The 13,652-nt window shown below is 49.5% G+C and overlaps 1 protein-coding gene across 2 annotated transcripts in view; it reads left to right on the top strand.

Annotated features, from left to right (window-relative positions):
* Positions 1–13,652, top strand: part of PLXNB3 (plexin B3) — a 208,346-nt gene that overhangs the window by 122,761 nt on the left and 71,933 nt on the right. For both annotated transcript variants that reach the window (XM_040322874.1, XM_040322872.1), the window contains exons 6-9: positions 1,087–1,219; positions 2,929–3,085; positions 8,717–8,825; positions 10,078–10,183. In XM_040322874.1, the coding sequence (XP_040178808.1) occupies positions 1,087–1,219; positions 2,929–3,085; positions 8,717–8,825; positions 10,078–10,183 (505 nt within the window). The remainder of the gene's footprint in view (positions 1–1,086; positions 1,220–2,928; positions 3,086–8,716; positions 8,826–10,077; positions 10,184–13,652) is intronic.

The following is a 13,652-nucleotide window of genomic DNA, read 5'->3' as shown; positions in this document are numbered from 1 at the left end:
CTGCGACATTATGGCGGACACTTCGGACAATTTTGACACATTTTTGGGACCATTGTCATTTTCACAGCAAAAAATGCATTTAAATTGTATTGTTTATTGTGAAAATGACAGTTGCAGTTTGGGAGTTAACCACAGGGGGCGCTGTAGGAATTGGGGTTCACCTAGTGTGTGTTTACAACTGTAGGGGGGTGTGGCTGTAGGACTGACAACATCGATCGAGTCTCCCTAATAAAAGGGATCACTCGATCGATGCGCCGCCATAGTGAAGCACGGGGAAGCCGTGTTTACATACGGCTCTCCCCGTTCTTCAGCTCCGGGGAGCGATCGCGACTATAAACGAATAGCCGCGCCGTCGTCCCGGATCGCTCCCCGAGGCTTACCGGGACCCCCGACCCACGTCAAGCAGAGGACGTACAGGTACGTGCATGTGCCTGTCCGTGCCATTCTGCTGACGTATATTTACATGAGGCGGTCCTTAAGTGGTTAAAAACGGTCGTGTGTAGGCTCCAGAGCATTTTTCTCAAAGAAAAATGTAGTTTTTCACGTTGTCGTTTTTCTTGTCGTGATAAACGGTCGTGTGTAGGCTTTAACGACGAGGGAAAAAACACGCATGCTCAGAAGCAAGTTATGAGACAGGAAATTAGCATAATCGGCCCAAAGGGTGATGCCATCCTCACTTCCTGTTCTTCTGTCTTTAACTCCACACAGTAATGCGAGGCTTTCTCCCTGGTGTGGAGTGTCGTGCTCGCCCCCCTCCCTTGGACTACAGGAGAGTCAGGACGCTCTCTACGTTGCAGATAGAGAAAGGAGCTGTGTGTTAGTGGGCGTCCTGACTCTCCTTCTCGCCCCCTCAAGGGAGGGGGTGAGCATGACACTCCACGCCAGGAAGAAAGCCTTGCATTACTGTGTGGAGTTACAGACAGAAGAACAGGAAGTGAGGATTTCTCAGAAGAAATAAGGACATTTAAAAGCAAAATGGAAGGATGAGGTAAGTGAAGGAGGACTGCACTAAGGTAAAGGGAGCTATTTAGGGGAAAAAAATTGTACCTTCACAACCCCTTAATTCTCATTCTTTCTGCCTTACAGGTGCACAGAGAAGCAGCAATGCGAGGAGAGCGAAAAGGATAACCACTGGTTGTGGAGCTTTGATGATCAAATTCACTGTGTGGCCATCCAGGATCTCTCACCAGCCAATCAGAGCCGGCAGGAGCAGACGGAGGTATGTGTTGGAGAGCAGAATGTGGCTAGCCATGGTTTTAAAATAACAAACATGTCATACTTACCTCCACTGTGCAGCTCGTTTTGCACACAGTGGCCCCGATCCTGGTCTTCTGGGGCCCCTAGGCGGCTGTCTCAGCTAACCCCCTTCATGGGAAGCTCTTTCCCAAGGGGGTTAGCTTGCGGGCGGGCTCCCGTGATACAGCCGGTGTCATGTCGATATGGGTCCCCCGTCGGATAATGCCCGGGCTGGACTGCACATGCGCAAACGGACCCGCCGAAAATCTCAGATGATGACCAGCTGTTCATCGCCTCTATACGGCGCGTGCGCAATCAACACCGCGCTCGCTTCCGATGGTCGGGTTATTCATTGAATACAAAAAGGGGCGGATGCTATTCTCAAAGGGGCGGATGCATGCGTATACATTGAACATAACAAGGGGAAGAGGACGCATGATGGCCAGTGCTTTGCGCAACGGACGGATGTATTATTGAGCACTGCTTATAAGCTCTGCCCACCATGCGGTCTCTTCTGTATGCATCCGCCCCATGTTGTGTTCAATGAATGAATAACACTCCCCGAGCATCTGGAGCGTGCGGCAGCGTATTGCGCAGGCGCCGTGTACAGCTGATGAACACCTGTTGCTTGTGCAGCTGCTCCGTTTGCACAAGCGCTGCGCCTGCGCAGTCCAGCCCGGGCATTATCCGACGGGGGACCCATCTCGCCAGAATCCCGATGGCTATAGCTGCCGACTGTATCACTCGGCTCTGCCCCCTCCCCCCCCACTCACCGTGTCTTTGATTTGATTGACAGCAGCGGGAGCCAATGGCTGCGCTGCTTTCAATCAACCAATGAACCAACTGTGGGCCGGATTCAGAAAGAATTTACGTCGGCGTATCTATTGATACGCCGCGTAAGTTCTAGGATGCGTCGGCGTATCTTTTTTCTGTATTTAGAAAGCAAGATACGCCAAAATATGGCTAAGATACGACCGACGTAAGTCTCTTACGCCGTCGTATCTTAGTTGCATATTTACGCTGGCCGCTAGGTGGCGCTTCCGTAGAATTACGCATCGAATATGGTAATGAGCTAGATACACCGATTCACAAACGTAGTGGCGCCCGGCGTATCTATATATGTCGTTTGCGTAAGGCGTCGGACCGGCGTAAAGTTACCCCTGCTATATGAGGCGCAGGCAATGTTAAGTATGGACGTCGGGACAGCGTCAAATTTTCCGTCGTTTGCGTAAGTCGTATGCGAATAGGGCTGTGCGTAACTTACGTACACGTCATAGGCAGTGTTCGGCGTATCTCTAGCCGACGTGATTTTGACGCATGCGCACTGGGATACGTCCACGGACGGCGCATGCGCCGTGTGTTCGGCGCCTCATTTACATGGGGTCACGGATCATTATACTAAAACACGCCCACCTCCTTCCTATTTTGAATTAGGCGGGCTTACGCCGGCCTATATACGCTACGCCGCCGTAACTATTCTTTCAGAATACAGTACTCGCCTTGCTAAGTTACGGCGGCGTAGCGCATTTGAGATGCGCTACGCCCGCATAAAAATACACAAATGTATCTGAATCTGGCCCCGTATGTCCAAGAATTCCTCATGTGGACTAGTTTTGGGTTGAAGCCGATCCTAGAGATATGATGGGACACATACAATCCTGTTTAGTAATGTCTCCCATCTTTTCCAATCAGATCTCCATGACAGTTCTGCAGCTTCCAGTTATCGCAGATGAGGAAAGTTGGAAATGTGTCTTTAATGAGTCGTCCAGTCCTGCCCAGGTGTATGGTAACCAGGTCCGATGCAGCTCTCCGCCACCGGGGGAGCTGCCCCCCAATCCTCCGGGGAAAGGTAAGTCAAGACGTAAACTTTCGTACACCTCGATTATGTGCGACTTCAAGCAAAGCTATGCCTATTCAGTCCAGAGCAACAGGTTTGCTTTAACGCTTCCTACCCTTTCCCAAAATCCAGCTTGCGCTATAACGAATCCCAGCACAGCTGGGGCGGCAGGTGCCCGCTCTACCCAGAAGCACTGATCGCGCCCCCAAAAAAAAGGCAGCCGTATCGCCACTTTCCTCACTGACAGTACTTCTCCTGGCTGGCCGAGACCCGTTTTACCTTCTTCCAATGCTGGCTCAGTGATTGGACACAAGAGGCGGGATTTATGATTTCTCCAATCACAAGCAGGGGGCGTACTGTACTGTCACCGAGTAAAGTGGCAAAGTGCCAGCTTTTTTTCGTGGGCATCAGATCGGTGCGCTGGGGGGGGGGGGGGGGGCGTGCTGATCCTGACCTTACATCTTACATTAAAGTGAGAAGCGGGTGGTGCTGACTTCTTACCTCTTCTCCCATGCAGCCAGCGAGTTGAGAAGCGGGGTGAGGGGCCGAAAATGACTTCTCACCAGGCGGGGCCTCTAGTAATTTGGGGGGCCCTCCGCAGCTTTGCCGGGCCATAAGCGGCTTGCATAGTGAGCCTATAGGGCGGATCGGCCTTGGGGGGGGGGGGGTGTCTGTGTCCGTTTCATTCCGGGACACTGTATTGTCCTGAAAGGAAGGTTTCGGGGTCTGGGACAGACCTGCAAAATGCGGGACTGTCCTGGGCAATCCGGGACACATGGTCACCCTAAGTTGGACGGGCACCCAATAATCACAGAAGGCCAAGACACAGTGAGCATTTGTGGAGAACCTTGGAGTGTTGTCGTTTCTACAAGGTGCAATTCCACCTAGACCAGGTGTCTCAAACTTGCAGCCCTCCAGCTGTTGCGAAACTACAAGTCCCATCATGCCTCTGCCTGTGGGAGTCGTGCTTGTAACTGTCAGCCTTGCGATGCCGCATTGGACTAGTAGTTTCGCAACAACTGGATGGCTGCCAGTTTGAGACCCCTGACTTAGACGGTTGCGCTTTCTAGTAGGCACTTGTACATTCGTTATAAAGGCCAACGTGTTTCGTATACCCCACTTCTTCAGGATCGGTATGAAAGGAGTCAATATCATGCACTGGTCAGATAATTTACTAGAGTTCAGCTTTAAATTTTAGCGTTCCTGGATTTATGCTGGCCATACACTCCACGAAAAATAGTCCGAACGAACTTTCGAAAAACGAACGTTCGGTCGTGAGCGCAAACGATGGTGCCATCATGTAATGACCGATAAATCGTTCAGTGCACATAAATAAAAAAAAATTGGTTCGTTTTTTTACCAATACCTAGTGCAGAAAGTTCGGACGGGAAACACATTGGGGTGGATTCAAGAAGCAATTGCGCCTGTGTAACCATAGGTTACACAGCGCAATTGCTTACTTGCCCCGGCGTAACGAATGCTCCTGATTCAGTAACCTCGTTACGCCAACTGCAGCTTAAGATCTGCGCGGCATAAGGCTCTTATGCCCGCATATCTTAGGCTGCATTCTTGCGATGGCCGCTAGGTGGCGTTCCCGTTGTGCTCAGCGTATAGTATGCAAATTGCATACTAACACCGATTCACAACGTTGCGCGAGCCCTGCGTACGCAATTTACGTCGTTTCCGTACGGCGGTTTTTGCGTAAGGCTGCCCCTGCTATTAGCAGGGGCAGCCAATGTTGCGTATACCCGTCGTTCCCGCGTCGCGAAATTTGAATTTTACGTAGTTTGCGTAAGTGATTCGTGAATGGCGCTGGACGCCATTCACGTTCACTTTGAAGCAAATGACGTCCTTGCGACGTCATTTGCCGCAATTCACGTCGGGAAAGTTTCCCGACGGAGCATGCGCTTTACGATCGGCGCGGGAACGCGCCTAATTTAAATGATTCCCGCCCCCTACGGGATCATTTTTAATTGCGCGCGCTTACGCCGGGCAATTTTGCCGGCGCGCCCTCGCAATTTACGGAGCTACTGCTCCGTGAATCGAGGGCAGCGCAAAAAAATTGCGGCGGCGCAGGGCAAAATCGTTGCCCTGCGCCTCCGTAATAAATGCGCAAATCTACTTGAATCCGGCCCATTAACTTCCAAATGTGTTGTTTAGTTTTTTCGGCTCAAAAACGTCCCAACGATTGTCGATTTTGTGCCCATAAACTGCTCGAAAAACAAAAGAACTGTCTGAACGACCGAATTTCGGCTGAATTTTCGTATAGTGTATGGCCGGCATAAGTTGCACTTTTTTTTCTCTAAACATATAGCCAGATTCAGGTACGGTGGCGCATCTTTCAGGCGGCGTAGCGTATCGTATTTACGCTACACCGCCGTAAGTCAGCGAGGCAAGTGCTGTATTCACGAAGCACTTGCCTCCTAAGTTACGGCGGCGTAGCGTAAATGGGGCCGGCGTAAGCGCGCCTAATTCAAATGAGGATGAGGGGGCGTGTTTTATGTAAATAGTGGTGACCCGAAGTGATTGAGGTTTTTTTACGAACCGTGTACATATCCCAGTGTGCATTGCTCCAAAGTACGCCGCAAGGACGTATTGGTTTCGACGTGAACGTAAATTACGTCCAGCCCCATTCACGGACGACTTACGCAAACGAAGTAAAAATTTCAAATATCGACGCGGGAACGACGGCCATACTTAACATTGGCTAGGCCAGCTATTTGTTCGACTAACTTTACGCCGGAAAAAGCCGTACGCAAACTACGTAAAAAAAAATGCGCCGGGCGCACGTACGTTTCTGAATCGGCGTATCTAGTCATTTACATATTCTATGCCAAACTCAACGGAAGCGCCACCTAGCGGCCAGCCTAAATATTGCACCCTAAGATACGACGGCGTAGGAGACTTACGCCGCTCGTATCTTAGCCTAATTTAAGCGTATCTGGTTTCCAGAATACGCTTAAATTTAGGACGGCGTAGATTCAGAGTTACGTCGGCGTATCGCTACCTGAATCTGGCTAATACTGTGCTTGTAGCATAGGTGACGATGTTTGCATTATTGGCACATCTCTACCATACCAGACGTCATTGTGGAATGCATATTGTCTGCCTGGAAGTAAAATCACATGACGATGGAGGACTCTGCGTTCTGTAATCAGGTTTTCGTGGAATGCTGAGCATTCGTGACGCTCCAGAGGTAGCAGAAGGGTCATGCTGGTTATGCTGGTATAGATGGGGAAGTGACTGTTCAGGTCACCAGTCTGGGCATGTGGTGCAACAGATCACAGGACAGTCCCTGACTTCAGATGAAGATTTTTCCTACGAATCTTATATTCAAGTGACAAATGTGTCATCCATGTCTCATTTTATCCTAGTTCCTCTTTCAGCTCATTTGCTGTCTATTGTCTCATAAACAGAATTCCCCTTAAAAATATATATATAGAGAGATAGATATTAGGGCTAGTTTACACTTGCTTCAAAACATGGCTTCGGACATGCTTTATTAAAGCTCTCTGAAGTCAAAGTTCTTGTCACTAAATAAAATGGTTGGCTTACAGTCCTGCTTACACCTTGCTTTTGCTTGGTGCTTCGATGAGGCTTTGTTGGCGCTTCGGCGAGGCTTTGTTGGGAGCTTTGACGAGGCTTCGGTGGGGCTTCGACGAGGCTTCGGTGGGGCTTCGACGAGGCTTCGGTGGGGCTTCGACGAGGAGGCTTTGGTGGGGCTTCGACGAGGCTTTGGTGGGGCTTCGACGAGGCTGTGGTGGAGCTTCGACGAGGCTTTGTTGGAGCTTCGACGAGGCTTTGTTGATTGGGAACCTCATGTAAGAGAGGGGGACTCTGATGGGGATCCTGATGTAAGGGGGCTCTGATGGGGATCCTGATGTAAGGGGGCTCTGATGGGGATCCTGATGTAAGGGGGCTCTGATGGGGATCCTGATGTAAGGGGGCTCTGATGGGGATCCTGATGTAAGGGGGCTCTGATGGGGATCCTGATGTAAGGGGGCTCTGATGGGGATCCTGATGTAAGGGGGCTCTGATGGGGATCCTGATGTAAGGGGGCTCTGATGGGGATCCTGATGTAAGGGGGCTCTGATGGGGATCCTGATGTAAGGGGGCTCTGATGGGGATCCTGATGTAAGGGGGCTCTGATGGGGATCCTGATGTAAGGGGGCTCTGATGGGGATCCTGATGTAAGGGGGATCTGATGAGGATCCTGATGTAAGAGGGGGGCTCTGATGAGAATCCGGATGTAAGAGGGGGGCTCTGATGAGGATCCGGATGTAAGAGGGGGGCTCTGATGAGGATCCTGATGTAAGAGGGGGGCTCTGATGAGGATCCTGATGTAAGAGGGGGGCTCTGATGAGGAGACCTGATGTAAGAGGGGGGCTCTGATGAGGAGACCTGATGTAAGAGGGGGGCTCTGATGAGGATCCTGATGTAAGAGGGGGGCTCTGATGAGGATCCGGATGTAAGAGGGGGGTCTCTGATGAGGATCCGGATGTAAGAGGGGGGTCTCTGATGAGGATCCTGATGTAAGAGGGGGGTCTCTGATGAGGATCCTGATGTAAGAGGGGGGCTCTGATGAGGATCCTGATGTAAGAGGGGGGCTCTGATGAGGATCCTGATGTAAGAGGGGGGCTCTGATGAGGATCCTGATGTAAGAGGGGGCTCCGATGAGGATCCTGATGTAAGAGGGGGGCTCTGATGAGGATCCTGATGTAAGAGGGGGGCTCTGATGAGGATCCTGATGTAAGAGGGGGGCTCTGATGAGGATCCTGATGTAAGAGGGGGGCTCTGATGAGGATCCTGATGTAAGAGGGGGCTCCGATGAGGATCCTGATGTAAGAGGGGGGGCTCTGATGAGGATCTTGATGTAAAAGGGGGGGGGGGGCCCAGATGAGGATGCTGAGGTAAGGGAGGGACTTTGATAGGGATCCTGATGTAAGAGGAATCTGATGGGAATCCTGATGTAAGAGGAATCTGATGGGAATCCTGATGTAAGAGGAATCTGATGGGAATCCTGATGTAAGAGGAATCTGATGGGAATCCTGATGTAAGAGGAATCTGATGGGAATCCTGATGTAAGAGGAATCTGATGGGAATCCTGATGTAAGAGGAATCTGATGGGAATCCTGATGTAAGAGGAATCTGATGGGAATCCTGATATAGGAGGGATTTCGGATGAGACTCCCTCCTCACTGAAAGACTGGTCCCCACAGCCTCTTCTCTTCTAGGCTCTGGTGATCACAGGTCTTCTAATTTCATCAATTCTAATGCAGAGGCCATAGCCTTGCAGTGGACCTGAGGACACGGGGGAATAGTACCCACAATGAGGATTTATCTATCTATCTATCTATCTATCTATCTATATATATATATATATATATATATATATATATATATATATTATTTTTATATATTTTATTATATTTAATTTTATATTCATCATATATGTTATATATTTGTTATCCTATTGAGGTTTAGCTGAAGCTACTCATGTTCTCTAATGAAGATTTATTTAGTATATATTATATTTAATTATATATTTTTATATTCTTATACAATATATATATTTTGCATTTGATGCTCTTTGTTCCTGGAATCCTGAGTTGAAAACGTTTTTTTTTTTTTTTTTTTTGGCAGATCACGTAACCGTACGATTAGAGTTGGTGTTCCGGGATATCACTGTCGCTGTGACGGACTTCGTCTTCTACGACTGCACAGCTGTAATGGATTTGGCGGTCTCTAACCCGTGAGTTTCAGGGCAGGTTGTTCTTTTTCAGCAAAGTGACCTGGGAGCCGTTTGATTGGGTGTGAAAATAGGTTACTTTGCCAAATTTATTATAAGGACACTATTATAGTACCCAGTCTGAATTTAACTCCTGGATTGGACGGGTGATCTGTCTATCAAAGTGCCCGGGCAGGGGGGAGTGTCTATATATGACGAGGCGCGGCGGGGAACACACAGCTATTCAAATGAAAGCTGTTATGTTCCCCAAGCGCTAATCAACTAGACAGCAGCGGCGGGGGGGGCTTGGCTTTCTCTTTGGGGGGACAAGGTTGCATTTGGGGGGACAAGGTTGCATTTGGGGACACAAGGCTGCGTTTGGGGACACAAGGCTGCGTTTGGGGACACAAGGCTGCGTTTGGGGACACAAGGCTGCATTTGGGGACACATGGCTGCATTTGGGGACACATGGCTGCATTTGGGGACACAAGGCTGCATTTGGGGACACAAGGCTGCATTTAGGGACATGGCTGCATTTGGAGACACAAGGCTGCATTTGGGGACATGGCTGAATTTAGGGACATGGCTGCATTTGTGGACACAAGGCTGCATTTGGGGACACATGGCTGCATTTAAAAAAAGTATCGGTAATCAGTATCAGCGAGTACATGAAAAAAAGTATCGGTACTTGTACTCTGTCCTAAAAAAGTGGTATCGGGACAACCCTACTAAGAACCTGCCCTACCAGATGAATATTTTCTCATGTTACAACTAAAAACATAAATGTATTTTATTGGGATTATATGTGATAGACCAACACAAAGGGGTACATAATTGTGAAGTAGAAGGAAAATGATAAATGGTTTTAATTTATTTTTTACAAATTTTGTTTATTTTCTAAATAGGTTCCTTTAAGCTAGTGCATTGTTGGTTCACTTACCTTTTCCTTCAATTTCCCTTCTAAATGTTTTTTTTCTTTGTCTGAATTTCTCACTTCCTGTTTCTCCTCAGTTAGCTGGCTGGGGATTAGTCAGCGTGCTCGCCCCCTCCCTTAGGACTACATCCCTGCGGTGAGAGGCGCAATGTAGTGCCAAGGGAGGCGGCGAGCACGCTCACTAACCCCCAGCCAGATTGAAAGATTTCCCCTCTACTCCTTTTCTGGAGATGACTGAACGATGTTGGATTTTTCAAACACTGCCTAATACACAGAATAAATGGAATTTTAGAGAAAATGTGGAAAAGTCAACTTCGGTTTGTGTTATTTTCCTGTTTGCAGGTGCAGCGGGTGTGTGAGCAGTCCATGGAGGTGTCACTGGTGTCTATCGGAACATGTGTGTACCCACATCGCACAGTGCAGCCAGACTCTCATCTACAGCCAGAATGTAAGCACCAGCTCTCATCATATGATCCAGTGGTCTCCAAACTGTGGCACACTGGCTGGAAGCCAGTGCTTGCCTTTATCTGGTTCTTGAGGCACTATTCCTTCCACTGACGCCAACAGCAGGGGACTATTCCTTCCACTGACACCAACAGCAGGGCACTATTCCTTCCACTGATGCCAACAGCAGGGCACTTTTCCTTCCACTGATGCCAACAGCAGGGCACTATTCCTTCCACTGATGCCAACAGCAGGGCACTTTTCCTTCCACTGATGCCAACAGCAGGGCACTTTTCCTTCCACTGATGCCAACAGCAGGGCACTATTCCTTCCACTGATGCCAACAGCAGGGCACTATTCCTTCCACTGATGCCAACAGCAGGGCACTATTCCTTCCACTGATGCCAACAGCAGGGCACTATTCCTTCCACTGACACCAACAGCAGGGCGCTATTCTTTCCACTGACGCCAACAGCAATAACACACACAGTCCAAGTGCAATGAAAGAACTTGTATTTAAATAATGCAAAGATGGTTCACAGTAAACCCAGTGGAAAGACAACCCAACCAGGAACAGTTTTCAGCCAAACTGATTGGGAAGCGCAGAGTGCGGCCTAGTCATCCCATGCTCAAACGAGAAGCTGCAAGCCCTACACTTTGCCTCCTTGTAAGGAATCTTCCACTGCCGCTAGTTCTGTCCCTATCTGGTAGGGTGCCAGTCCCTACTCTACCAACTCACAAAATGCACACCAAGCCTGGGAGCCAAGGCCTTGAATACTCTCTGCCTGATCCAATTGGATCACTTCCTCAGTGACCCAGGAAACCATAGAAGAACCAGGTTTCTCTTGAGCTCCTTTCTAACTGCAGTGCTGCTGTAGAAGAGTGTCACCTGTAGTGGAGAAAGTAGACTGTACCTGCCTACACACTGACACCAAAAACTAATAATGTTACCTTAATCCTTCCACTGACACCAACGGTGGGGCATTATTCCTCCCACTAACACCTCCTATGGGTCATCATTTCTTCCACTGAACAGAGCATTATCCATTTCACTGACACCAACAATGGGAAATTATTCCTCCCACTGACACCCTATGATGGGGCATTATTCATTCCACTCACACCACCTATGGGTCATAATTTCTTCAACTGAAGCCAACAACTGAGCATTATTCCGTTCACTGGCATTGACGGGGCATTATTACTTCCACTGAAACTAATAATGGGGTGTTAATCCTTCCACTAAGACCACGGATGGGGCATTATTCCTCCCACTGACGCCCAACAATGTGGCATTATTCCTCCCACTGATGCCCAACAATGTGGCGTTATTCCTCCCACTGACGCCCAACAATGTGGCGTTATTCCTCCCACTGACACCCAACAATGTGGCGTTATTCCTCCCACTGACGCCCAACAATGTGGCGTTATTCCTCCCACTGACGCCCAACAATGTGGCGTTATTCCTCCCACTGACGCCCAACAATGTGGCGTTATTCCTCCCACTGACGCCCAACAATGTGGCGTTATTCCTCCCACTGACGCCCAACAATGTGGCGTTATTCCTCCCACTGACGCCCAACAATGTGGCGTTATTCCTCCCACTGACGCCCAACAATGTGGCGTTATTCCTCCCACTGACGCCCAACAATGTGGCGTTATTCCTCCCACTGACGCCCAACAATGTGGCGTTATTCCTCCCACTGACGCCCAACAATGTGGCGTTATTCCTCCCACTGACGCCCAACAATGTGGCGTTATTCCTCCCACTGACGCCCAACAATGTGGCGTTATTCCTCCCACTGACGCCCAACAATGTGGCGTTATTCCTCCCACTGACGCCCAACAATGTGGCGTTATTCCTCCCACTGACGCCCAACAATGTGGCGTTATTCCTCCCACTGACGCCCAACAATGTGGCGTTATTCCTCCCACTGACGCCCAACAATGTGGCGTTATTCCTCCCACTGACGCCCAACAATGTGGCGTTATTCCTCCCACTGACGCCCAACAATGTGGCGTTATTCCTCCCACTGACGCCCAACAAAGTGGCGTTATTCCTCCCACTGACGCCCAACAATGTGGCGTTATTCCTCCCACTGACGCCCAACAATGTGGCGTTATTCCTCCCACTGACGCCCAACAATGTGGCGTTATTCCTCCCACTGACGCCCAACAATGTGGCGTTATTCCTCCCACTGACGCCCAACAATGTGGCGTTATTCCTCCCACTGACGCCCAACAATGTGGCGTTATTCCTCCCACTGACGCCCAACAAGGTGGCGTTATTCCTCCCACTGACGCCCAACAAGGTGGCGTTATTCCTCCCACTGACGCCCAACAAGGTGGCGTTATTCCTCCCACTGACGCCCAACAAGGTGGCGTTATTCCTCCCACTGACGCCCAACAATGTGGCGTTATTCCTTCCACTGACGTCCAACAATGTGGCGTTATTCCTCCCACTGACGCCCAACAATGTGGCGTTATTCCTCCCACTGACGCCCAACAATGTGGCGTTATTCCTCCCACTGACGCCCAACAATGTGGCGTTATTCCTCCCACTGACGCCCAACAATGTGGCGTTATTCCTCCCACTGACGCCCAACAATGTGGCGTTATTCCTCCCACTGACGCCCAACAATGTGGCGTTATTCCTCCCACTGACGCCCAACAATGTGGCGTTATTCCTCCCACTGACGCCCAACAATGTGGCGTTATTCCTCCCACTGACGCCCAACAATGTGGCGTTATTCCTCCCACTGACGCCCAACAATGTGGCGTTATTCCTCCCACTGACGCCCAACAATGTGGCGTTATTCCTCCCACTGACGCCCAACAATGTGGCGTTATTCCTCCCACTGACGCCCAACAATGTGGCGTTATTCCTCCCACTGACGCCCAACAATGTGGCGTTATTCCTCCCACGGACAACACCTGTGGGTCATCATTCCTTCCACTGAAACTAACAACGGGGCATTTTTGCTTCCACTGGCACCAATGCCGGGGCAATATTCCTTCCACCAACACCAACAATGGGGCATATTGCCTCCCATTCTTAAAAACAATTGAGCTCCTTTCCTCCCATAATACCAATGATGGGGCAATCCTACTATTGACCATAGCTGCTATGTAATCTTTTTACTCCCACTGACCAGCAAGCCTGAGTCATGTAACTCTGGGGCATTTTATAGTACTGCTCCATTTCCATTTTCTAGGACTACTTCCTAACAGATTTCACCCAAGAGGGCTTAGTCTTGAAGATACAGTATGAAATTGTGAGGTATTCTTTTACCTGGCGGATTCAGTAGCATCGTTAGCTGAAGTCATTAAATAATTTGCCTCCGGTACATGCTTTTATTACAGTATTAAAAAACATGTAGAAGAAAGTAATTGTAGACTGCGTCCCTGGGGCCTTCTGACTGAGGTCATCTCATGTGACTACTGCCTAGCAATTGTGGGGAAACTTGGAGAAA

This window comes from Rana temporaria, chromosome 9 (genome assembly GCF_905171775.1).
Source record: "Rana temporaria chromosome 9, aRanTem1.1, whole genome shotgun sequence".
Taxonomy (NCBI): Eukaryota; Metazoa; Chordata; class Amphibia; order Anura; family Ranidae; genus Rana; species Rana temporaria.
The sequence above is the reverse complement of the archived record's forward strand: the minus strand, read 5'-3'. Positions and strand labels throughout refer to the sequence as shown.